The sequence below is a fragment of the Cricetulus griseus genome, chromosome 2 (assembly GCF_003668045.3).
Source record: "Cricetulus griseus strain 17A/GY chromosome 2, alternate assembly CriGri-PICRH-1.0, whole genome shotgun sequence".
Classification (NCBI taxonomy): Eukaryota; Metazoa; Chordata; class Mammalia; order Rodentia; family Cricetidae; genus Cricetulus; species Cricetulus griseus.
The window spans coordinates 144,355,524-144,381,678 of record NC_048595.1 but is presented as its reverse complement, the minus strand read 5'-3'; the positions used below and the strand labels follow the sequence as shown (position 1 = coordinate 144,381,678).

The 26,155-nt window shown below is 42.5% G+C and overlaps 1 protein-coding gene across 2 annotated transcripts; it reads right to left on the bottom strand.

Annotated features, from left to right (window-relative positions):
* Positions 1-9,253: 9,253 nt before the first annotated feature.
* Eloc (elongin C) lies at positions 9,254-23,121 on the bottom strand. Of its 2 annotated transcripts, none has more exons than XM_027398803.2 (4): positions 22,924-23,121; positions 15,974-16,026; positions 13,798-13,941; positions 9,254-10,102 (listed from the first exon to the last, which is right to left on the bottom strand). In XM_027398803.2, exons 2-4 carry the CDS (start codon positions 15,975-15,977, stop codon positions 9,912-9,914), a joined length of 339 nt encoding a protein of 112 aa, XP_027254604.1. In that variant the 5' UTR covers positions 15,978-16,026; positions 22,924-23,121; the 3' UTR covers positions 9,254-9,911. The 2 variants fall into 2 exon arrangements, with proteins under 2 accessions (XP_027254604.1, XP_027254605.1); XM_027398804.2 differs by lacking the exon at positions 22,924-23,121 and adding an exon at positions 22,759-22,897.
* Positions 23,122-26,155: the final 3,034 nt, after the last annotated feature.

Below are 26,155 nucleotides of genomic sequence, written 5' to 3'. Positions count from 1 at the left end.
GCATGGAATAATGAATAGAACAACCTGTAATTATATACATACACACACATGTATGTATGTATGCATGTATGTATGTATGTATGTATGTATGTATGTATGTATCCTTGACCTCCAGGTTGAGAGTATTATTCAATAGATGATAATGGGTCTGAGGTTCCTAAAATTCATGATTCAACTACAACTGGACTAGGAGCTTTGAATGCAACTTCGGTGCTAGAGATCCTTATGCTGCCTGCCACTGCTGCACTGTCATGTTAGAAATAGTGGGTGAGACCTGGAGACTCAGCTCAGTGTGAGAGCACTTGTATAGAACAGCATAGCGCTTGCACAAAGCCCTAGATTCCATGGTTCTAAAAGAAGTGGGCAGAAGAGGTATTACACCAAACAAAAACTCTACAAGTACTTCACACACACACACACACACACACACACACACACACACACACACACACACACACACTCACACACACACACTGCCCACACACATTTGGGGTTTTTGTGTTTGTTTGTGTTTTGTTTTTTGAGACAGGGTTTCTCTGTGGCTTTGGAGGCTGTCCTGGAACTAGCTCTTGTAGACCAGGCTGGTCTCGAACTCACACAGATAAACCTGCCTCTGCCTCCCGAGTGCTGGGATTAAAGGTGTGCGCCACCACTGCCCAGCCACATCTGGTTTTTATCAGCAACCCATGTTGTTGCTTAGAAATTATCTGAGGGTCTACCAAGATCCACCAGAATAGGAGACATGGCCTACAATGTGATTTTATTAGGAAGGGATAATGTCTTTGGGAGGTGGGGCCTTGTGGAAGGTCTTTAGGTCATCAGGAACATGTCCTCCTAGGATACTGTGGGCTGCAGTGTCCTCCATTTAGTTTTCTGTTCATTAAAAGTTTTAATTTTATTTAATCTTTGTTTTTCCCAACAGAGTCTCATTCTGTAGTTCTTCTGTCCTGCACTTGCTATATGACTCAGGATGCCTCTAGCATCTGGAAATCTCCTCCCCTAGCCTCCCAAATACTGGGATTGCATATATGTGCCACTGTTCCCACTTTTAAAAACTACTATTTGAGTAGCAAGTGCCAGGCTGTCCTGGACACTGTCTCAAAAACAAAAGGTTGCTCACTATGAAAATTCCCAAATAAAATTTAGAGATAGAAACCAAAGGATGTGCAAATCACAGATCAGAAACACAAAGGGGCCAGGGAAATGGTTCAGAGGGTGAAGGCTGAAGGACTCTTGGAGATCTGATCATGGCAAGCATAGCGCTGGCAAGCCTTGCCCTTCCGTCAGTTCAAGATTCAGCCTTGCCACAATGCTACTCCCAACCCAAACTTTGGTTTCCACAGAATCTGCCTGGCGGATCATGGGAATAATGCAGCCACATTGCTAGCCCTTATCATTTACAGTTGGAGCTGGTTTTCTTAGAACCTGTAGGCACAGGACACATCAAGAAACAAAGACAGGGGATTAGGGGGGGGCAAGGTATATTTGTCTCAAAGGGACAAAGGACTACCTCTGGTTAGAGAAGAAACAGACTCCGCCCTTAGGCGAATGGCAGTTTATAAAGGGAAACCCAATGTTAGGATGTGTTGGTTTTGTTTGATTGGGCATGTTTATAGAGTGGCCATTCAGCTCTTTATTAGACCAATCAGGTGTTTTAGGCAGGCAAAGTAACACAGCTTCACAAAGTGAAACAAATGCAACATAAAAGAATGCGACACATCTTTGCACCAGTAAACAAATGTAACACAGCAGAAACAAATGTAACACATCTTAAACTAATACTCCACAACAATCTTAGTGGCTAGCTTTAAGGATGTAATCTCCGGTTTAGCAAGGAAGAGGGAAGGGAGAAGGGCAGGGCCTGCCAGCACCATGTTTGACATGCTTGGACCTGCTAGAGCCCTTCAAAAGCACTAGTCTTCCAAGCCTGGTAGGAGTCCTGAGAAAGGAAACTGGCAAGATAGTTCAGCTATCAAAAGTAGTGGCTGCTCTTCTGGGAGACCTGGATTCTATTTCCAACACCTACATAGAAGCTCACAAGATCTCAAACTTCTGTCCAGGGGGAATCTGATGCCCTCTGATGGCCTTTGTGGGCAGTGCATGCACACGAAGCCAATACACATCAAATAAAAATAAGTCTTTTTAAAAAGTCCCAAAGAGGGGCTGGAGAGATGGCTCAGAGGTTAAGAGCACTGCTTGCTCTAGCAGAGGTCCTGAAACAATTCCCAGCAACCACGTGGTGGCTTACAACCATCTGTAATGAGGCCTGGTGCCCTGTTCTGGCATGCAGGCAGAACACTGTATAAATAAATAAAAATAAATCTAAAAAAAAATAAAGTCCCAAAGAACTCAGAATAGAAAGAACATAAGAAAGGTTGTATAGATCTGGAGAGATGGCCCATTGGTTGAGAGCAGTGGCTGCTTTCCCAGAGATCCTGCCTTCAATTCCCAGCACCACATGACAGCTCACAACTGTGTATAACTCCAAGATCTGACAACCTCATACAGATATATGCAGACAAAATACCAATACACATAAAAATAAATTATTTTTAAAAAGTAAAGAAAAAGAAAGCTGTGACTAAAAAAGAAAGAGAAAGAAAGGCAGGCTATATCTGGGCTGGGGTGCACTCCTTTAATCCCAGCACTTGGGAGGCAGAGGCAGGAAGATCTCTGTTAGAGGACAGCTTGATTCACATAGTGAGTTGCAGGACAACCAAGACTACATAGAGAGACCTTGTCTCAAACAAAACAAAACAACAAGAGAGAAAGAGAGGAGGAGGAGGAAGAGAAAGGAGGAGGAGGAGAACGGGAAAGGAAGAAAGGCTATATATGACAAGCAAATAGCCATCATTAAATTAAACAAGGAAAAACTCAAAATCAGAAATAGACATGATTGAGCCGGGCAGTGGTGGTGCACACCTTTAATCCCAGCACTTGGGAGGCAGAGGCAGGTGGATCTTGGTGAGTTTGAGACCAGCCTGGTCTACAGAGTGAGTTCTAGAACAGCCAGACTGTTACACAGAGAAGACTTGTCTCAAAGGAGGAAGAGGAGGAGGGGGGGAGGAAGAAGAAAGAAAGAAAGAAAGGAAGGAAGGAAGGAAGGAAGGAAGGAAGAAAGAAAGAGAGAGAGGCATGATTGTCTACTTTCCCCATTCTCATCCAATATAGTACTAGAAGTCTTGGCTATAGCAATGAACAAGAGAAGCAAATAAAATGAATACAAGCAGAAAAGGAAAAAGCCAAAAGACTGTAAGTGGATGGCATGATTCTATAGATAAGAGGTTCTAAATATATGCCACAAGGCTCTTGGAACTGACAATCTCTTCCGGCAATTTAATTGCAGCAAAACTACCACATTAGTCTTCCTGTACACCAATGACAAACTGAGAAAGACTTCAGGGAAACAGTCTCATTCACAGAAGCCTCAAGAACAAACAATAAATTTTAGAATACTCCTAAAAATGATTTGAAAGTCTCTAGAAGGAAAATTTTAAGACAATGTAGAAATTAAGAAAGACCTCCTATGGTCATGGGTTAGAAAAATAAATACTGCAAGACGGCTGTTTTACTGAAAACAATCTACAATTCAGTGCAATTCAAAACAAAAATTCTAGTGATATTTTTCAAAAAACAGCAAAAAATTAATTCATATTAAAGCATAAGTAGCACCAGACAACCAAAGCAATCCTGAGCAAAAAGAATACCACCAGAGGTATTGCTGAGCAAAAATAATACCACCAGAGGTATTGCTGAATTGGATTTAAACTTATTCTACAGATATTACTCTGTAATAAAAACAGCATGGCACTGGCACAAAACACATACAAAGATCAATAGAATAGAAAAGAGGACCCAAATACAGGGCCATGCAACTACAGCTACCTGACATTTTTTTAAAATTTATTTATTATGTGTAGTGTTCAGCCTGCATGAATGTATGCAGGCCAGTAGAGGGCACCAAATCTCATTACAGATGGTTGTGAGCCACCATGTGATTGTTGGGAATTGAACTCAGGACCTTTGGAAGAACAGGCAGTGCTCTTAACCGCTGAACCATCTCTCCAGCCCCCAGTTACCTGACTTTTGACAAAAGTGCCAAAAATATGCATCTCAGAAAAGACTTCTTCAGCAAATGTTGCTGGTAAGCTGGGCTACTGGCCTGAGGAAGAATGAAACTAAATCTGTATCTCTCACCCTGCACAAATATTAGTTTGTTCAGTTTCTAAAACCCACATGGTAGCTCATAGCCATCTAGAAGTGTGGTTCCAGGGGGTCCAATGATTTCTTCTGTCCCCAGAAGGCAGCATGCATGCATGTGGTGCACACACATATATACAGGGAAAACACTCATGCACATAAAATCAAGTAAATCTAATCCTAAAAAGTGGACCATGGAACTAAACAGAGAGCTCTTAAAAGAAGACATACAGATGGCTAGTAAACATTTTAAAAATACTCAATAGCCTAAGCTATCAGGGAAATACAGATTAAAACTACTTTGAGATCCATTCCACCCCAGTCAGAATAGCTACCATCAAGAAAACAAAGGACAGCAAATGTTGGGAGGATGTGTGGAAATGCGAATGCTTATCCAAGGTTGGTGGGAGTGTAAATTGGTGCAGTCACTATGGAAATCAGTGTGGAGATTTTTAAAAAAACTAAAAACAGATCTACCATATGATCCAGCTATACCACTCCTGGGCATATACCCAAAGGACTCTATGTACTCCTACAGAGACACTTGTGCATCCGAGTTCACTGCTGCTTTACTCATGAGAGCTAGGAAATAGACCAGCCTAATGTCCACCAATTGAAAAGTGGATAATGAAAATGTGATATATACACACATTTTGTCCAGGTGTAAAGAAAAATGAAATGATTTGCAGGAAAATAGATGAAAACAGAAAATACTAAGTGAGATAACTTTGGCCCAGCAAGACTAATGCAGGTGTCTTTGAGTCATTTCTGCTCCTGTATCTTTATCGAAGAACCTGCACCTTCTCTGTCATTGCTTCCTTCTCTGGGGTGAACAGATGTCTGCTCACATCTCCCTAGAAATATCACACAATGAGAAAGCTATGTTGACTCCACTAGCTATGTACCATACTGATCCAGGCCCACCTTTATGTGACTACTGCAAAAATTAAGGAAAGGCATTTCCTGTCACCAGCTATTTAAAATACACTAATGGGAGCTGGAGAGATTGCTTATCAGGAGTGCTTACTGCCCGTCCAGATGATGATCCAAGTTTCCCAAGACTCACATGGGTAGTTTACAAGCACCTGTAGTTCCAGCCCCAGGGAATTTGACACCCTCTTCTGTTCTTTGAGGGCATTTGTACACACATGTCATATACATACACACAAATAAGAAAAAAAGTCTAAAACAAACACCACCACCCCCCAAAAAAAGACCTTTAGCTATCAATAAGAAGGCTCAACAAATAAAGGCATTTGTTCTGCAAGCCTGGCTACCTGAGTTCAATCCCCATGTAATTGAAGGAGAGAACCAATTCCACAATGCCATCCTCTAGCTTCCACACATTTCTTATACACCATAAAAAATTCACTACTTTAAAACACTGGGGATGCAGTCCAGCGGTAGAGTGCTTCTCTACTAAGCACAAAGCACTGGGCTTGGTCCAAGCATCATAGGGAGAGATAACAGGAAGGAACTCAAACCAGAGAATGTGGACAAAGAAAACTGACATTTTTACAGGACATTAAAAATTGGGTCCTCCTGGGAGGGGGGATCCTCCCTTTTGTTCTTAGTTAGACATACATAAAGAAGTTATGTATGTTAAGTTGGTGAAAATTAGTACATGTATTAAAAATAAATGCCAGGTTGACTATACTGACTATATTAACTATACTGGTATAAAATCATAGAACATAAATTTCCCTTTGCATTAAGTTACTGAGAATCAGAGCTAGAACTGGTCAGTATCTCTATATAGTGGGAAAAAACACAAAACAAAACTACCACAAAGACTTTGCTTGAAGCTTTAAGTTCAGTCTCTAGCATTACAAAACAACTACCTGTATACACAGTATTGATGCAACATTTAATACCTCATCTAGGAAAAAGGAACAAAAAAATCCCACTCAAACCAACAGTAATGTGTTCTATCTATTTCACAGTTCTTGTTACCTATTACTTTACAATCTTGGGGTAATAACTGTATAGTCTCCCTCCCTAGAGAAATACAGTCTCAGGTCCTTGGAAGGCTTGAGGCAGGGATAATGAACTAGTGTCAAGAGAGCCTGGAGATAGTTGGGCGGTGGCTGTGCATGCCTTTAAATCCCAGTACTCGGGAGGCAGAGGCAGGCGGATCTCTGTGAGTTCGAGGCTAGTCTGGTCTACAAAGCTACACAGAGAAACCCTGTCTTGAAAACCAAGGGGAAAACAAAACAAAACAAAACAAACAAAAACAAAACAGTGCTTCCTGCCCTTTTAGAGGACCTCAATTGGGTTCCCAGCACTAAGTTGGAACCAACTGCATGTAACTCCAGGAGGGTATCTGACACCCTCCAGAGGGTACTGCACTTAGGAGGCTAAAGAATGACGACAACTCTTTCAGAAGGCAAGTTTAGATTCTAGGACCTATATTCCATGTTTCACATCTGTGTATGACACCAGCTCCAGGTGTTGTAATATCATTTGCTCCTCATGGGTACATATACATACATGGCACACACACACACACACACACACACACACACCACACACACACACACACCACACACACAGAGAGAGAGAGAGGAGAGAGAGAGAGAGAGAGAGAGAGAGAGAGAGAGAGAGAGAGAGAGACTTCCTGAGTTCAATTCCCAGCAACCACATGATGGCTCACAACCATCTGAAATGAGATCTGGTGCCCTCTTCTGGCCTGCAGGGATACATGCCAGCAGAACACTGTATACATAATAAAACTTGAGAACCTAGAGCCTGTTTTCTATATGAAAATGATATAGCTCAGTCATACAACACACATTTGGGGCTGGAACATTAGCTCAGTGGTAAAGAGCAGGGGATGCTCTTGTAGAGGATCCAGGTTCCATTCCCAGCACCCACACTGTGGTTTCCAACCATCCGTAACTCCAGTTTCAGGGGCTCTGACACTCTCTTCTGAACTCAGGCACCAGGCACACACGTAGTGCACATATATCCAAGCAAAACACTCATACACATAAAATATATTTTTAAAAGACTACATACACACACACACACTCAAGCCTGTATTTAACACCCCCCCACACACACACAAGGTTGTAAATAATGGAGAACCTTGGATTTGTTCAAGGTTGCATGGCATCAACACAAGACTTCTAAAAACTCTCAGATTGGTGCTATATCACCAAAATACTTTTAGAATAATAGGAAGACACAATCTTAACACAAATATCAGCTTAGTATTACCCCAAATTTATAGCAAATAACTGGACAGGAATCAACAGTATCTTGAGTACCAGAGCTCAAGTGTCAAATAAACACAACTGAAATGTCTGTGTGCCTCCTTGCACCATGTGTTGTGTGCAGGTGTCACCGAGGGAAGAGGAGGATGTCAGAACCCTTGGACCTGGAACTACCGGCAGGTGTGACTTGCATGCTGTAATAGGTCCTCTACAAGAGCAAGTGCTCTTAATTGCTGAGCCCTCACCAGCCCTATAAAGTTCACATTAGCACTGCTAAATGGATATATTCAAACCTTCATGTCTAAGAAACTTCCTGTTTAAATGGGAATTACTTGAAACAGTCTATGATAGCAATTTAATCTCACTCAACATGTGTCCACTCTTTGCAAGTGATAATGACCTGCCGCCACTAACCATCCATGCACAAGAGCTCTTCATGAAACTGACTGAGCTTAATGCATATAAACTCCATTTGAAATCAACAAGAACCTATAAAAGTAAGGAAATTGTGGATAACTGCAAGAAAAACATGCAACTTACAAGGCATAACCCAACCCATGCAAAGAAGTAGTTTTCAGTGCTGGGGATTTAACTGAGGGAACCTTGAATGTCAGGCAAGTGTTACCTCACTAACCTACATCTTCAGGCTCCAGAATGAATACATGAATTAAAATATTTCATAGTATTTTCTACATAGAAAAAGCATTGGAAAGTTTACACATAACTTGAAAAGTATAATTACTAAGTATCAGAAAACATCTTGATGCCATTTAAACTACCTGAAATGGAACCAAACAATTTGATCACAAGGCAAGACATCCTGGCAGAGTTGAAGTCTTTCATGCATAGAGGATAAAACTAAAAAAAGAGTAAACTAGTGTTCTTTGTACCTTTTTACTCAATACAGCCTTCATTAACACCAAGTGCCATTTGCTGTACCATGCACAAATTGGGCTGTGTGTTGCTATTCTGATGCCCTGAAGGTTACTTCTGGACCTAACAGAGTAACTAACAAATACTGGTCCAAGCTGAAATTTTATTTCTGGATACTGCCTTTTGAAATCCATCTTTTGGACTTTGATTGCAGCTGTCAGATACAAAGAGCAAATCTATGTCAGCTAGAGATTGACCCGAGAGCCTTGTCATGGTAGCACTACCACTGAGTTCTAAACACCCCCAGCCCAGAACACAAACCCTGTGCTTTCATTATAGCTATACTAAATGATGTGCCAGTATGCCTTGAAACATTACTAAAAATAACCAGTTTACATTTAACCGTTTCCAGTATGCTGGAAAGCACAATGTTTAGGTTTTTAAAGGAGATTGGACAGCTTGTTCTATTAGAGCTGGCCCCACTCACTTCAGATGTTCTTAGGATAAAGGCTGAATGATTACCCTGAATATGACTTCAAAAGACCCACAGCTTTTAGTATGATTGACTGGAACATATGCTAGCGGAGGGTAGTTATCTAAGTGTACTACAGGGTTCAACCACATCCCTCAGTCCTTATTTTACAACACTCCAACAAAGCAGGAAGACTAGATTCTATGTTTAGAACAAGTTCATGAAGTGTAGCAGGACACATTTCAACACATATATAGGGTAACCCCAAGGGACCATGAAGAATGAAAATGTAAGGGTGCCTGGAGGCCATTGATATCATGCTTTGGACTGTTGGAAATGCACACAATGCACAGGACTCTTAAATCATCATTTACTTGACTAGATGGCTACAGTGCAAACAGTTACTATTCCAAAACTTGTACCTGGTAATCTTCCAAAATTGCTTTTAAATGAAGTTCTTAAATTGTAGTAATAAACAAAACACAAGATACAATTAAACAACACTGCAGTTTATCAAAAAACACATAAGAAATTTCAACTCTTATTCTTTGAGTTACAAAAATGAAGGTTCGGCTAAGTTATAAACATGTTTTCCAGGTAATTATTTGCATAACTTTTGTAATGCTCAGTGGCTGTTAAGATCAGAACTTAAAACACTGAAAACAAAAATACTTAGCCCTGTATTCACCTGTAGAGTATGTTCACTTACTTTAGCTTATATTCCAGGATTTGCTGATATGTATTTTATCTTTTCCAGACAAGGTTTCTCTGTAGCTTCCTAGCCTGTCCTGGATCTCCCTCTATAGACCAGGCTGGACTTAAATTCAGAGATTGCTGGGATTAAAAGCATGTGCCGCCAACCACCACCCAGTTATATCACATAGAATTTTAAAGGTCACATCCAAAGGAGAAAGCAAACCACCTACAAACTGGCATTATTTGTTTATTTCTTGGCTTATGAACGCCCTTAATTTGTTGATGTAGCAAACAAATTTCAACTCTGTTATGCAAATGACAGAAGGAATCTGCTCAGCAATGAACTTTAGGGTTCAATTTCATACAGGCAACATGCTATATGTGAAAAAATTACTAACTGAACTACAGGTATTAAATACTGAAAAAAATTAACAGTTTATTATAATTTATTTTATTTAACAATCTAGGAAGTTCGCAGCCATCAGCAGTTCCAGTGCAATTTCAGGTGCAATTGGGAATTCAGGAATCTCGGTGGAGCTGTTAGTGTAGCGGACCTTGTAGGTGAAATACATGCAGACTTTCGATAGCACGTGCGAAGGGATCTCTCTAAAATTGACCTCGTTGGTTTCATTCTCAGCAAACTGCCCTGAAAAACAAAAGGGTCATGTATGTTATGGCCTGCACAGTGAGTACCTCTCCTTGTTCAAGGGAATCTTAACACCAACTACCTCAGAAAGGTCTCTATCTAGGATAGGAACAGCAAAAAGAGACTAGACACACACAGAAAGTACTCCAAGCAGAGAAAAAAGTCCAGACACAGAGCCCATTATTTAAGGGCAAGTAGAATAATCAACACTGCCAACTGTACCTAACTAAGCCACGTGGTACATGGCAGTAAATAATAGTGACTGGGATTCTGTTGTCCTGGAACTAATTCTGTCCTTCAACTCAAGAGATCCACCTGCCTCTGCTTCCTGAGTTCTGGGATTAAAGTGGTGGACCATTTCCCAGTGAATATTTTTTAGAAGACATGCAAATGACCAGAAAATGCATGAATTGGTGTTCAAAATCAATTGCTAAGGAAATACAAAAAAACTATACTTTAGTTTCACTTCTCACTAAGCAGAACAGCTATAAATAGTTAATAATGGGCCAGAAAGATGGCTCTGCAGATATGAGCTTACTGCTTTTGCAGAGGATTTGGGTTTGGTTCCCAGTACCCACTTGGCACAACCACCTGGGCTCTTGTTCCAGGCAATCAAAAGGCCTCTGCTAGCTTCACCAGCTCTTGCATGGGATATGCAAACTCATACCCACATATACACATAAGTATATGTAAGTTAACTTTAAGGAAAAGTCAGGTTGTATGGAGGACTAGTATGTTGTCAATAAATAATATAAAATGATTTTCCTCCAGCAGAAACAACTTGGTGGCTCCTCCAAAACAAGAATCATATGACCAAACAGTCCCACAGAGTTCCACAAAAGACCTGGAAGCTGGTGTTTTAAACAGATACTTATATATGCTTGTGTTCATAACAGCACCATTTATGATAGCTAAAAGTTAGACACAACATGTTCATCAACTGTAGATAAACACAATGTAGCATATTCCTAACTTAATAGTACTAGATGGCTCCACTATCATGTAAATGTACTTTGAAAGCATGTAGGAAGATACTGAGGGTCAAATATTGCATGGATTCCAGAAGAGGGTAGACTAGAAAGTAGACTAGACACAAAGCTGAAATATTGCCACGGAGTGGGGATGGTGCACACCTTCAATCCCAGCTCTCAGGAGTCAAGTGGATCTGAGGTTGGTCTACAGACCAAATTCCAGGATTGCCTGGGTTACAGAGAAACCCTGCCTCAAAAGAAAAAAGCTGAAATATTATAGGATTCCTTTTTGGAGATTTGGATCTATATTATGTTATAGTTGTTCATACTATGTAAGTATGAATTACTGCTGGATTTGTACTTGAACTTTTTTACAAGTTGGAAACTATTTACTCAAAGTAAAATAGAACGCTAAAAGATCAGAGCCAGGAGTGGTGGTCAGGGCTACATGAGAAGGTGAGGAAGGGTAGCTGTTGGGTCTAAAGCTACCTTGGCAGCATGGGCTACAGAATTAAGATCTTGACTGATTTCCAAAATATAAGGAGCTCAAGAAGCTAGCCACCCAAACACCAAACAAGAAAATTAAAAAGTGGGGTGCAGAACTAAATAGAGAATTTTCAACAGAGGAATCCGAAATGGCTGAAAGACACTTAACAAAGTGCTCAAAATCATTGGCATCAGAGAAATGCAACTCAAAACAACTCTGAGATACCACCTCACACCTGTCAGAATGGCTAAAATCAAAAATACCAATGACAATCTATGCTGGAGAGAATGTGGAGAAAAAGGAACACTCCTCCATTGCTGATGGGAGTGCGAACTTGTAAGACCACTCCGTATGGCGGTTGCTCAGAAAAATGGGAATCAGTCTACCTCAAGATCCAGCCATTCCTCTCTTGGGTATATACCCAAATAGTACATGTTCATACAACAAGGATATATGTTCAACCATGTTCATAGCAGCATTGTTTGTAATAGCCAGAACCTGGAAGCAACCTTGTGGTACATTTATACAGTGGAGTACTACTCAGCAGAAAAAAGCAATGGAATCTTGAAATTCGCAGGCAAATGGATGCAACCAGAAGAAACCATCCTGAGTGAGGTAACCCAGTCACAAAAAGACAAACATGGTATGTACTCACTCATATATGAATTTTAGACATAGAGCAAAGGATTACCAGCCTATAATTCTCTTCACCAAAGAAACTAGGAAACACGAAGGACTCTAAGGGTTAAATGGACCCCAGGGATGGGAAGTGGCATGAACTCCTGAGCTAATTGGGAGCATGAGGGTAGGGGGAGAAGGTGCTGCCACAATAAGAGCACAAGAAGAGGAGTAGAGGAGAGGAAATGGAGGAGCAAAGATATTGAGTAGGAGCAAGAATAGAGGAGAGAGAGCAGGATGAGAGATACCATACTAGAGGGAGCCACTATAGGTCCGAGAAGAGATCTGGAACTAGGGAGTTCTCCAGAGACCTACAAGGATGACACGATCTGACAATCCAGGCAATGGTGGAGAGGATAGCCTAAAAGCCCTTCCCCTAAAATGAGATTTATGACTACTCTTTATGCCATCCTAGAGCCCTCATCCAGTGGCTGATGGAAGCAGAGACAGACATCCACAGATATACACTGAGCTGAAATCAGGAATTTAGTTGAAGAGAGGGAGGAATGAAGAGCGAAGGGGTCTGTACCAGGTTGGAGAAACCCACAGAACAGTTGGCCTGAACAAGGGAGAGCACATTGACCCCAGATGCTATCTGGAAGGCCAGTACAAGACTGATCCAGCCCCCTGAACATGGATGCCAATAAGGAGGCCTCTGCACTCCAGGGAGCCTCTGGAAGTGGATTAGCATTTTTTTCCCTGGTGTAAGAAGGGACTTTGAGAGCCCATCCCACGTTAAGGGTTATACTCTGGCCCTGGACACATGGGGAAGGGCCCAGGCCCAGCACAGGAAGATTTGGTGGACTTTGCAGAGCCCCCGTTGAGGGCCCCCTGCCTGGGGAGTGGTGGGTGGATGGGGTGGGGGGTAGGTTGGAGGTGGGGGAGGAGGGATGGGAGTGAGGGGAGGGAGAGGGAGAAGGGACTTACATTTGAAACAAGCTTGTTCCCTAACTAGAATTAAAAAAAAAAAAAAAGATCTTGACTCAAAACAAAAAAAATAGTAGGTGGAAAGGAGGGCTTTTTAGGGAGGTGGTATGTCTATGAATAAACTGTAATTGACAACTACAAACTACTAATGTAGAAAAAACAGGACCTTACTTAAACTTGCACAGAAGTAAATGCAAATGGAAACTTTCTCAGCATAATGTAATCATGCAATGGTGGGAGCTTCTTCCTTACCCTCTCCCCACACCCGTAAGTGTGTGTGTGTGTGTGTGGGGGGGCGCACATGTGAGTGTGTTGTGTCTGTGTGGTGTGATTTAGAGGCCAGATTGGCTATTTGTATTCTTCCTCTTTTCCCCCCAATGCTAGCTAGGATAACAGGTACCTGGCTTTATGTCCCCAGTCCTTTTTGTTTTTTGTGTCTCGCTATGCTGCCCCAGCTGGTCTAAAACTCCTAGGCTAGAAGCAATCCTCCCAAACCTCAACCTCTCAAATAGCTGGAATTAGAGACATGCACCACTGTACCTGCTTTCTCCTCCTTCAAATGCTGTGTCTAATTGGAAATACATTTATTAAACATTAAAAGGATATATGAAGAAAAACACTGTGTTACCTACCTGGTCCACTCAACATGGCCTTTATTGTTCCTGATGTTAATGCATGTTCTCTTTTTACAATAAATTCATGGCCATCAGAAGATATTAACTTGACATACATGGCATCAGGGCCTTCACAGCCACCATAGGTTTTCTCCTCTCCATCTGAAACAAAGCAGTAAAATAAATTCTAATCAGATAATGTACTAAAAATAAACAGGTTATCTGGGACAATGCTTACCAGTGGGGCATGTTCTTAGCATATGATGCCCTGAGTTTAACTGGTAAGCACTGGAAGGAAGAAAAAAATCAAATTACAGGTGAGGAGTGGGTGTAAATGCTACTCTACCACTGACTGTTTGTTGCCACTGTGCTGGCTTCACTAGTTTCCTGCTCAGGATAAAATACACAAATATGTAACAATTAATGAGATGTATACTTATAAATACTAAGGTCTTTTCTCACACGTATCTTTTATAACTAGTTTTATTGTTACCACAATATATGAAAGCATCTGTGGTAGTTTCAATAAAATGGCTCCCACAGGCCCATAAGTAGTGGCACTAAAACTTTCAATTATAAATTAGTCCAAGTTAGATGCTTTCCATAAGAGTTATCATGATCATGGTGTCTCTTCACAGCAATAGAATCCTAAAACAGCATCTTAAATCTTAATCCAAAAATTTACGAAGCTAGAAGGATGAAGATGATTGTTGTGTTTAGCTACAAACATCCACGCTATTAACTCAGAATTCCTTGAAATGATTATTACTAAAATCACTATTGCTGTCAATGTGAATAACTGGGGGATACAAACTGTATATAAAAATCTAAAAATAATTTTTGTGTATGGATGTGCATATAGAGGTCTGGGGACAACCTTAGCTGTTGGCCCTTACCTTTCACTTAGACTCAGGTATGTTTTGTTTCCAGTGCATATGTGGGGGTCTTAGCTGTCGGTCTTTGACTTTGAAAAGTTGTATTCACTGCAACAGTAGTTGGCCTGCAAGAGTCTGTCTCTGCCTCCCTGCTGCAGGAGCACTGGGATTAAAATGTGTGATAGATGCTGTGCAGGGCTTTTTACATGGAATTCAAATTCAGATCCTGATACCTGGAAACCACGTCCTTTACCCACTTAGTCCCAGATGGGGCTTTGACACTGTATAACTCTTTTTACAATAATAAGATGGGGACTCAAAGTTGTTAAGTTCAATTCCTAAACTAGACTATTCAAGTTTATAGCCCTTACCACACTTTAAGAAGAAAAATCAGCCTGGCAGTGGTAACACATGCCTTTTAATCCCCCAGCATTCAGGAGGCAAAGGCAGATGGATCTTTGAATTTGAGGCAGCCTGGTCTACTAGTTCCAGGACAGCCTGGACTATACAGAGAAACCCTGTTTTGGAAAACAAACTCAAAAGCTACCATTATTTCAAACAGAAAGGCAGGAAGGCTCATGCCTCCAGTCCAAGTACTCAAAGACTGGTGCAGAGGCTGGGAAGGTGCTCAATACTAGCTGCTCTTACAGAATACTTGGGTTCCATTCCCAGGACCCACAATCACCTGTAAATCCAGTTCCAGGAAATCAAATTCTTAAAGATTGATGCAGGACTGATGAGGCTAACCAGTGAAAACACCAATCCCACCTAAGAAGTTAATTTTATGGTTCTAACATTTTACAGGTGTGATACCTGATTTTGATTGTCAAGTTGACTGGACTGAGAAATGCTAGGTGAGACCCACCTGTCTTTAGAGTGCTAACCTCAGGTGGATCAAGGGCCTCTGAATAGGTTAAGCCACTGAACCCAGTAGACTACTGGAAGGTGGCAGCGTTGTGGAAGGTAGGCTCTAACAGGTGAATATAGGTTCTCCGTCCTGCAGAGCACCAGCTGAGCAGCTATGCCCTAGCACATTTTATGAATCAAAAACCTCAAACTGGGAGCAGTATAAACAAGTTTTTTTGCAGGTATTTATCTGATCATAGGGTCAGGAAATAACACACAACTAAAAATTGGGTTTCTGTGTAGTCCTGGCTGTCTTAGACCAGGCTGGCCTTGAACTAACCAAGATTTGACTACCTCTTCCTCCTGAGTGCTGGGATCAAAGGCATTTGCCACCACTGCCCAGCTTTTCTGAACCTTTGAGGAAAAATCAGCTCCCACTAATTGAAACACAAAATTACCTCTGTATAACTTACCCATTATGTTCTTACAAAATCCTACTTGATCCTACAGGAACTTTAGTAGTTTCCTAAAAATGTAACAAAAGCAGGCAAAGATTAATAATGTTACATTTGTATTTCCCACACATTACAGCTCAGTGGTAGTGTGAATGTCAGGTGGTGTTGGTAATTTACCTTTAATCACAGAACTCAGGAGGCAGAGGCAAGGGGATCTCTGAGTTTGAGGACAGCCAGGACTGTTACAGAGAATCCATTGTCTCAAAAAGCCAAACCAAAGCAAAACAAAACAAAGAGCAGCTGATCATAGTAGCAGGAGGACTGCTAGTTTAGACAGGCTGGTCTAGAGGGGAAACTTTCAAAATCAAAACCAAACCAAGCCTAAAGTTTGTAGACTTTAGGTGTGACAGATCACTTGCATAGCCTTGTATGCAATGTCCTGCCTTCCATCAACACAACACACAAATGTGACTGATGGTGCTGCTGTTGAGGGGACATGCTGAGGGAAATTAAAATTAAATTAAAAATTGCATACATGGGCTGGAGAGATGGCTCAGGGGTTAAGAGCACTGCCTGTTCTTCTAGAGGTCCTGAGTTAAGTTCCCAGCAACCACATGGTGGCTCACAACCACCCTGAATGAGATCTGGTGCCCTCTGCTGGCATGCAGGCAGAAGACTGTATACATAATAATCTTTTTTAAAAAATGCACACATAAGAAAACCAACTGGTATTTCCCCTGTTCCTAGAAGGCAAACTTAATATCATACCTGTTATACCTGATAGTCACACTAAGCAGCTGACAGTGAGTCTCTAGCTACTTTTAAGCTTACTAGACCACTCAAGATGGGAGGTGGGCTGTTTCTAGGCCTTAACAGAATGACTTCAGTCTTAATCTTAACATTCAATAATGCTTAATAATGGACACTGAGTCATGTCAGTTGAGACTAACATTCCATGTACCTTCCTGCATGTCAGAGAACAGGGAAGGCGGGTACAGAAAACATGTTTGGATAAAGATTATGTAATACATAGCCGATGACATGAATTAACTTTCATGAAAGGAAGTAAGGCTTGCTCTAATTATAAATATGCACATGTGTATTTCACTCTTCCATGCCTTCTGCACAAAGGGTCCTAAAGCTCTAAGTTTAACAATGAAAGACTAATAAAAACTTTGGACAGGCAGTGGTGATTTACAACAATGATCCCAGAACTCAGGAGGCACAGGCAGGCAGGCAGTTCAAGGGCCAGCCCTAGGTGCACCTAGGTGGCAGCTCATATCTCTAACTCTAGTTACAGAGGATCAAACTCCCTCTGACCCCTGCAAAAACACCTGTATGCCTAAAGGATTTTATTTTTTTGTGCACAGGTGTTTTGCCTGCGTGTATGTCTGTACTCCAAGTACATGCCTGGTGTCCTTAGAGACCAGAAGAGGTTACTGGATCCCCTGCAACTGAAGTTATAGATGGCTGTATCCTGGGAATTGAATTCAAGTCTTTAGGTGTTCTTAACCACTAAGCTGAGCCATCTCTCTAGCTGCTAACTTAAATGAAATCTTAAAATGATTCCTATTCCTATTCCTTCCCTCCGTTATTCAACTTGGTCACAGTCCCCCACCCCCCTAAGTGCTGGGATTAAAGGCATGGGCCACCATGCCCAGCTTTAACTTGGTCTCAAGAGAATGCTCCAGGTTAATTTTCTACTTCTGTATTTGCTATTTCTTAAATGTCATCAGTTTTCTATAATTATATCCATCACTTTGTAATAAAAGGCAGTTAAAAATTCAAGTTTATTTCCTGGTATTCTTTTGTATGTAAACATTCTTTTAAGAAATGAAAAAAAAAAAAAAAACCTGTTAGAAAGTCAACATAATCTCTACAGAACACCTAGGTTGTTTATTTAACCAGGAGTAGCTAAGCAACCATGCAATGCCTGGTTGGGAAGCAACAATTTCTCTACAGATGTAAAGGAGGAGCCCTACTCACCATCAACATTATTCAAAAAGCTCCTTTCTGTATGAGTTTTTTGCCTGCATGTATATGTTTATATACATGCATGCCTGGTACCCTTACAGATGGTTGTTGAGACACCATGTAGGCGCTGGGTGGGAGTGGAACTCAGTCTTCTTAACTACTGAATTCTCTAGCCTCAAGTTCTTGTTTAAGTAGATGTTTAAAATGACATGATTAAGTGTAGCTCATATATCCAGGAACTCAAATTAAGAAAAAAATCTCAAGTTTCAACAGCTACAGTCTCCATGTAACTGGACCTCTATTTTTAGGAAGAGCTCAAACTATCACATTGACTAATGCAATTCTGTAACAATGCTCTTACACTTAGCTCAGTCTTATATTAGTCAACGCTGGGTGTGGTGGTATACACCTGTAACCCCAGAACTCAGGATTTTGAGGCAGGAGAATCCTGAGTTTGAGGCCAACCCAGTATCAGTAGACCAAAAAGCAAACCAAACCATCACCATCAATAAGAACACCAGCTACACTGTCAATAAAACTAACTCAACTTCTTTTGACAAATAGATGTTGTAATTTAAGAAAAGCACTGGGCAAGAGAAAGATGCCATGTGACAAGGTTTAAGCAGAGGGTTTATTAGGGAAAGGCATCATAAAAATGGGAAAGGGTGGGAGGAGGGGGGAGCTGGAGGAGAGAGAGGGGAACTGGGATTGGAATGTAAAAATGAATTAAAAAAAGGGAAGGGGGAGACCTGCCTCAGGAGACAGGAGCAGTAGGAGGAGAGAGAAGACAGGGAGGGAGAGGAAGAGTGGGAGAGAAAGAGACAGGGGAAGGAGGGGAAGAGAGAGGGAGGGAGAAGATAGGAAGTGGGCAGGGCTCTATTAAAAGGGAACAAAGGGAACATAGTGAACATGCACAGGTGGTGCTCTTAGTGGCTGCAGCTGAGGGTGTATCCTGTCAGAACCCCAAGGACAGGCCATTACAGATACCTAAATACTAACAGACATTACCGATAGGGTAGTGGGGGATTAACTGTCCCAAAGAAACTAACTGGGTGACTACAATCTTCAACAGAAAATGTGTTAAGTGAACAGACAGTGTGATCTATTTGGGTGATTGATGGAGCTATTTTACTAAATTGAAAGTTGAGTGATCCAAGGAAAGTAATCAATTCTGGGAGGTACAAGAGTAAATGAGTGTTGTTGAAAACCTTTTGTTTAGAAATTCACTGAACATCACAAACACACTAAGTAGCATGCCAAGTGCTATCCTAGGTACTAGAGTCAGAGAACACAAAGATTCTAACCTCATGGAAAAAATGGTAGGGTTTGTGGGGTATGAGTGAAATCCTAACTCTTGAAGTGGAAGCAGAATTACCAAGAGTTCAAGTTCTTTCAATATTACACACTGTGAGTCATTAGGCCAGCTAGGACTACAGAGCAAGACTGTTTCAACCACAACTACCATCCCCACCAAAAACGACTGTGCAGGCGTACATATACCAGAAAACCAAACCAAAACAATGTGTAGGATGGAATCTCTGTGGGGAAATAAAGGGAGGCAGGAATGAGGACAAGGGAAAGAAGGTTGCATTTAAAGGTCTTGAAGAGACCTCACTAACACTACTTGACAGAGGCTTGGAGGCCTCACTAGGCACTGAATCTGGGCCAATGAAGGAGGGAGCATAACAAGAGTAATTATTCCTGGCGGTGGTGGCACACGACTTTAATCCCAGTACACGGGAGGCTGAGTAGTCGGATCTCTGTGAGTTAGAGACCAGCCTGGTCTAACAAGAGCTAGTTCAGGACAGCCTCCAAAGCCAGAGAAACCCTGCCTTAAAAAAAAAAAGGGGGGGGGGAGATAACAAGTCAAGGAGAGACAGGGTAGGAAGAGGCCAGAGATTGGGTCTTATCAAACATAAGTGACTGACAAAGAACAGGAAGGAGTACAGACAAGGAATTGGGGGTTGGAGAGATGGCTCAGCAGTTAATAGTGACTGCTCTTCCAGAAAAAAAATTGATTTCTAGCACCAATAGAGCAGCTTAAAAGTGTCTGTAACTATACCTAAAACACATTTTTAGGGCTGGAGAGATGGCTCAGAGGTTAAGAGCACTGGCTGTTCTTCCAAAGGTCCTGAGTTCAATTCCCAGCAACCATATGGTGGCTCACAACCATCTGTAATGAGATCTGGTGCCCTCTTCTGGTGTGGAGGCAGAATGTTGTATGCATAATAATAATAAAAAAAAGAACCACTTTTTAAAAAAAGGACTAATTCGATAGAGCTGGAGAGGTGGCTAAGCAGTTAAAGCACACACTGCTTTTGCAGAGAAACCTGAGTGATTTTCAGAATCTGTATCTATTGGCTCACAAGCATCTGTAACTCCAGGGGTGGGATGCCCTGTCTGACCTCTGCAGGCCAAAGTACTTGCCTAGCATGTGTGTCCCTAGAATTGATCACCAATAATACTGCAACAAAGCAAAACCATGAACAATTTCATTGTCTTTGTCCTCACTGTACCTGCATCTACACAGCATATACTGTGTCCACTCTTATTTTGCAAACCATCTTTTCTGTCCCACTCAATAGAGTATGATCCCCTTTCCAATTTAAGGGGGCTGCTTGTCATCATACTCATTTTCACCCTCAACTATTTTTTCTTCTTTGGTGCCAGGGATCCAACCCAGTACCTCACAAATGCTAGGCACAGGCATATTATCGCTGAGCAAAAGAAACTTATTTTTTGCTGTTCGAAGGCAGCTTCTTTCAGAAGAGCCGGACTGGCCTGGAATTCAAGACCTTCCCAACTGCTGTTACCATAAACAGGTCCATGCCTCTTCAGGTTAAGTTCCACTCACATCGTATTTTCTGAGACAGGGTCACAATATTATTAGCTCTGGCTAGCCTCAAATTTGCTATGTACACCAGGTTGGTCTGGAAGAGATCTGCCTATCTCTGCCTCAAGTGTTGGGATTGAAGGCGTGTGCCAGCACCACCCTGCTGTCCTATGCATACCTTAACTGTCTTGAGAGTTATCAAACCACCGGGCGTTGGCTGTGCACTTTTAATCCCAGCACTCTGGAGGCAGAGGCAGGTGGATCTCTGTGCGTTCAAGGCCAGGTTGGTTTAGAGCTCCAGGATGGGCTCCAAAACAAGAGAAACCCTCTCTCAAAAAAAAAAACAAAAAACAAAAAACAAAAAAAAAGATGGGTGTGGTGCACACTTTTAATCCCAGTACTTGAGATGCTGAGGCACAAAGCCATGATAAGATTAGTCCTAGCCTGGCAGTTAGAGAAATGTCATATTTAAGATGAGAAGCCATAGTTGGGTTTTGGTAGCACATGCCTTTAATCCCAGCACTCGGGAGGCAGAGGAAGGTGAATCTCTGTGAGTTCTAGTGCCAGGATAGGTTCCAAAACTACACAGAGAAACCCTGTCTCAAAAAAAAACCAAAAAGGAGAGTAGCCATTTATAAATTAAATTAAATAGGGGGATGAGGAAAGTAGTGGCTCTTGAGTTCTGACTCAGTGTGGCTGAGGTCCAAGGTTACTCCTAGCCCACTGAAGAGAGGGGAGCAGGCAAGTTGACCCACTTTTTTTGTTGTTTTTCGAGACAGGGTTTCTCTGTGTAGCTCTGGAGACCAGGCTGGCCTTGAACTCACAGAGATCCACCTGCTTCTGCCTCCCGAGTGCTGGGATTAAAGGTGTGCGGCACCAACTCCCATCTAAGTTGACCCACTTTTGGGGGGCTTTTTCAAGACAGGGTCTAACAGCTCTGGCTCTGTAGACCAGGCTGGCCTTGTATTTAGAGGTCCATCTGTCTCTGCCTCCCAAGTGCTGGGATTAAAGGTGTGCCTTTTAATCCTAACACTTTGCAAGCAAAGTGGATCCAAGACCAGCCAGGCTTACACAAAGACTTATGTGCCAGTCTAGAGTGCCCTGTGAGACTATTGCCTCCCCCACAGGCCCAGAAAGTGGTAAATAGGAATCTGAAATCATTACTACCAATAAATAACAAATATTAATGATGGGAAAAAACAGCCATTTCCTCACTGTATCCCTGGGATACTTGTGAACTTCCACATCTCAATAACATGAATTATAATGAGGCCAGGTACTTATCTTAGATCAAGTAACAGAAAATGAAATTCAATTAAAAAGCTGAACTGGTAGTTTGAACGAAGTTGTAAAACTATTGCTTTCTACATTGAAAAGTGCGGAGTAAGAATGCTTGCAGGAAACGACACAACCTTCAAGCTCACAAAACTAAGGATTATTTCAGTTCCTTAAGAGACACTAAATGGACACTGTTCTTGGCACTAAATACTTCCTTTCAGACAAAATTCAAAGGTAGATGGGATGCACAAATGCCCCAACCTACCCACTCAGGCAGAGATAACCAAGTTGACCAGAACGTAAACTTTTTCTCGGAGTCCTACAGTCCAAAGGGACTAGGGCTCTCTCGTGGGACTAGCGACTGATTTCAAAAGTAAAACAAATCTAAGCGCACAGGAAGAAGGCAAAAAAGAAAAGCGACCGGGCTGCCATGCTCTTAACTCCACCCTCCCCGCGCTCCGCCCGGAGAAGGCCCGGCTCGCTCCCACCTCCCGTCCCGTCTCCTGTAACCAAACCCACCGAGCTGAGCTAGTTAGGGTCCCGCCAAACTCCTCTCCCCTCCCCCAAAGCCAGGAGCAGGGGAGGCCGGAGAGCCTGAGACAGAGCTTCCGTTCCTTCCCCGCCCAGACGGGATGGGGTGACCCATGCGCCCAGTCCCAGCTGCCCGAGCTCTCCGAGCGAAATCGGAACCCTGCTCCCAGCCCAGCTCGACACTCACTAGCCAGTCCCGCAGCCACCGCAGCCGTGTCCCCACGTAGCGCCACAGCCCCTATTCAGGGCCGCCCCCCACCCCAGCTGGCTACCCCCGTGGGTTCCGGGGCACAGGAAGGAATTACTTCCGTCGCGTCACAGCCGCTTTCTGCAACCCGCGGGAGATTGGTACCTGTCGAGGCGGAGGCACGATCTTCTGGTAACTTGCGAGCGAAGGGAGCGAGTCCTGTTACTCTTCGGGAATACAGGCCTATTTAAGAGATATCCTTAGCAAATCTGGACCAATGAGATTCTAGGGCTTATGGACTCCCAGAATGCAGCGCTTTCCTGATCCAATTTCTGCCTTGAAGACAGAAACAGTGAGGGCAGCGATGCATTCTGGGATATGTTTCTTTCGAAGTTACGGGTAGGGTTTGGACGGACGTGACGTTGCATCTTGGGACTTGTAGTTTTCCGTGTAGAGTGTTGAAATTTTGGTGTATTGAAAGCTTAGCCCCTCCTCTCGTTACTGTTTAGCCAGGAGATGTGAGATTACAAAGGAAGCCTCAGATGTGGAAATGCAGTATATGTGCTAAAGAAGACCGTAATCTTGAGTAAGGGGCATCTGGCTTTTGTAATAAGTAATACACATCGACTAGCAGATTAACAAGCTCGCGAGATGTGTTTGCCTCATTTCCTCTCTTCCCGGTATAGGTCAGTGTTTACTGAAAATATGCCACACCCACCAGTCCTGCTCTCCTTCCACTTACATTTCGGGTATCAGCCACCATTACACCAGTGGAAGTGCACCATTCTCGCTCCTTACCCCCATAAGCCCTCCTCATTCCATCACCCTCACAACCAAGGCATTTCATTGGCCTTCCCTTGGTTACCCAGGGACCTTTCCTAGAAAGATGGAAAAACAGCTCTGTTAGGCTTCCTCTCTGCTGTTTGATGAAGTGCAGATTCTTGAAAATGTAGATACAAGATACTTATAGTTAGTAGTCGCACGTGTGTAATAGTGTCCACAAAAAGGAAATATGTGTGTGCGATTTGGAATTTCTGGAACTAATGACGTTTTTCCAGAAGAGCTTTCTTTGTTCTTGACTTTTTGAGCCAGGGTCTCTCAACCCTGGCCAGTTTGAGACTATGTAACCCAGACTAGCCTCTTATTTGGGTCAACCCTGTATCCTTTCTCTACCACCATGTACAGTATTTCCCTTTGTAATCCTGGCTTCCCTCCTACCCAAGTTTATAATTCTGCTGGAATTACTGGTATTGGTTACAGTGCATGACTCTGAAAGAGTTGTTTTTTGTTGTTGTTTTGTTTTTGTTTTTTGTATATTTGAGACAGTGTTTCTTTGCTTAACAGAACTGGCTGTCCTGGAACTTGCATTGTAGACCAGGCTGGCCTGGAACTCACTCAGATCTTCCTGCCTCTGCCTCCCAAATGCTGGGATTAAAGCTGTGTACCACCACTAGGCAGTTCATGTGTCTTTTTTTAAAAGGGGTTTGAAGATAGGAATATTATTAGAGAATTGGAGGCAAAAATGAAGCACATGGCCATGAATTAATTTTCAAAGGCCTTGGAAAAGTAATAAAAGTGTTATGGTTGTGTCCATAGCTCAAAATGGATTCATGGGAAGAGAGGCATTGGGTATCAGAAGATAAAACTAAGGCAGAAATGTGAATAAACCTAGTGATACCGTAATTTGTCCCCATTTAGGATGTTGTGCCCAAGTCCTGTGGATCCCCAAAGACCACCAGGGAGACAGACCCACCAAACTGCAAAAGCATGGTTTATTGATCATCCAACTATGACAGGGACCTTGTCTGGCTAGCTGACACAACAGCCACCAGAGAAAGTGGAGTTCCCTGTCTATTGCTACGTTTTTAAAGGGAAAAAAAAATCACAGGATTACATCAGTAGGTACGGGTTGGTTTCTGATTGGTTGACTTTTGGGGATCAATTAGGGGAATTTTTCAAAGTCATATTTTGGCATGAAATACCCATGTACCAATTATTCTCATTGGACAGTGCTCAGAGGGAACATTCTGTGGTTTCTATGGCTTTGTCTTGTTACTTGCAGGTGGCCTGTTGTGCATAGATACCAATAGTTTTCACAACTGTATCCTGGAGATTACAGGAGAGATTTTGGTCTCCCCTGGAGTTTCTTTTGTGGCCAAACAGTTCCCAGGAACCAAGTACAGAGGAGGCTAGGCTGGGTCTGGATTTTCTTTGTGTTATGCGCTGAGTCAGAGGCCTACATATCTTTTCTGTAGCCTGTCTTGGCTACTAAAACAAGAGGCTGAGTGAAGGTCTGGTCCCTTCAAGGAAATAAGTGTGGGGCCCAAGATCAATTATGTATCTTGATTCTGTGAGGAACCTGTGTGACTCCATTTTGAAGATAGCAGCCATTATCCTGTAGTTTGTTTTTTGATTGTTTGTTTGTTTTGGTTTTTTGAGACAGGGTTTCTCTGTGTAGCTTTGGAGCCTATTCTGACACTTGCTCTGGAGACCAGACTGGCCTCGAACTCACAGAGATCCACCTGCCTCTGCCTCTGGAGTGCTGGGATTAAAGGTGTGAGCCACCAACGCCAGGCTATCCTGTAGTTTTGTTTGTTTTTCTTTTTTCTTTTTTGGTTTTTCCAGACAGGGTTTCTCTGTAGCTTTGGAGCCTATCCTGGCACTCGCTCTGGAGACCAGGCTGGCCTCGAACTCACAGAGATCTGCCTGCCTCTGCCTCCCAAATGCTGGGATTAAAGGCGTGAGCCACTACGGACCGACCCTTTGTTTTTCGAGACAGGGTTTCAGACCCACAGAGATCCACCTGCCTTTGCCTCCCACGTGCTGGGCTTTTAAAGCCCTGCACCACCACCGCCTGGCGTGACTCAGTTTTTTATTGTTATTCCTGAATGTCCTTACCCTTTATTGGGACAGTACCTCCTGAACAAGCTCCAGGCAACAATATTGTTCTCAGAAGACTCTCCTAGGTTTTAATTGGAAGGCCCTGCTAAGGCTTTAACTATAATCTGCTCAATAAGTGAGGAATATCTGCTTCTCCAAAATCCAACCCATTCTCTGGAAGGGCAATGGATAAATTGCTGATTCGGGAAATTACTACAGTTTGGGTAGACAATCCTTCTGGCTTGGCAAAACATGTGCTACCCCATCATAGTTCACCAAACATCTGGGGCAATGCCCATTTGAGTCAAGCAGTACCAATCAGTTCAGAGGCTAGGGAAGGGATTAAGATTCACATCAGGCACCTCCTTGAAGCAGGTGTACTTATTCCTTGTCAGTCAGCCTGGAATATCCCCTTGTTGCCTGGAACTCGAGACTATAGACCAGTGCAAGACTTAAGGGAAGTGAACAAGAGGGTGGGATCCATTTACCCAACTGTTACAAATTCCTATACTTTTCT

Coding starts and splice junctions, on each gene's coding strand:
- Eloc (XM_027398803.2), bottom strand. Junction 10,103..13,797: donor GGCCATGTTGAGTGGACCAG/GTAGGTAACACA, acceptor TTTGTTTTTCAG/GGCAGTTTGCTGAGAATGAA.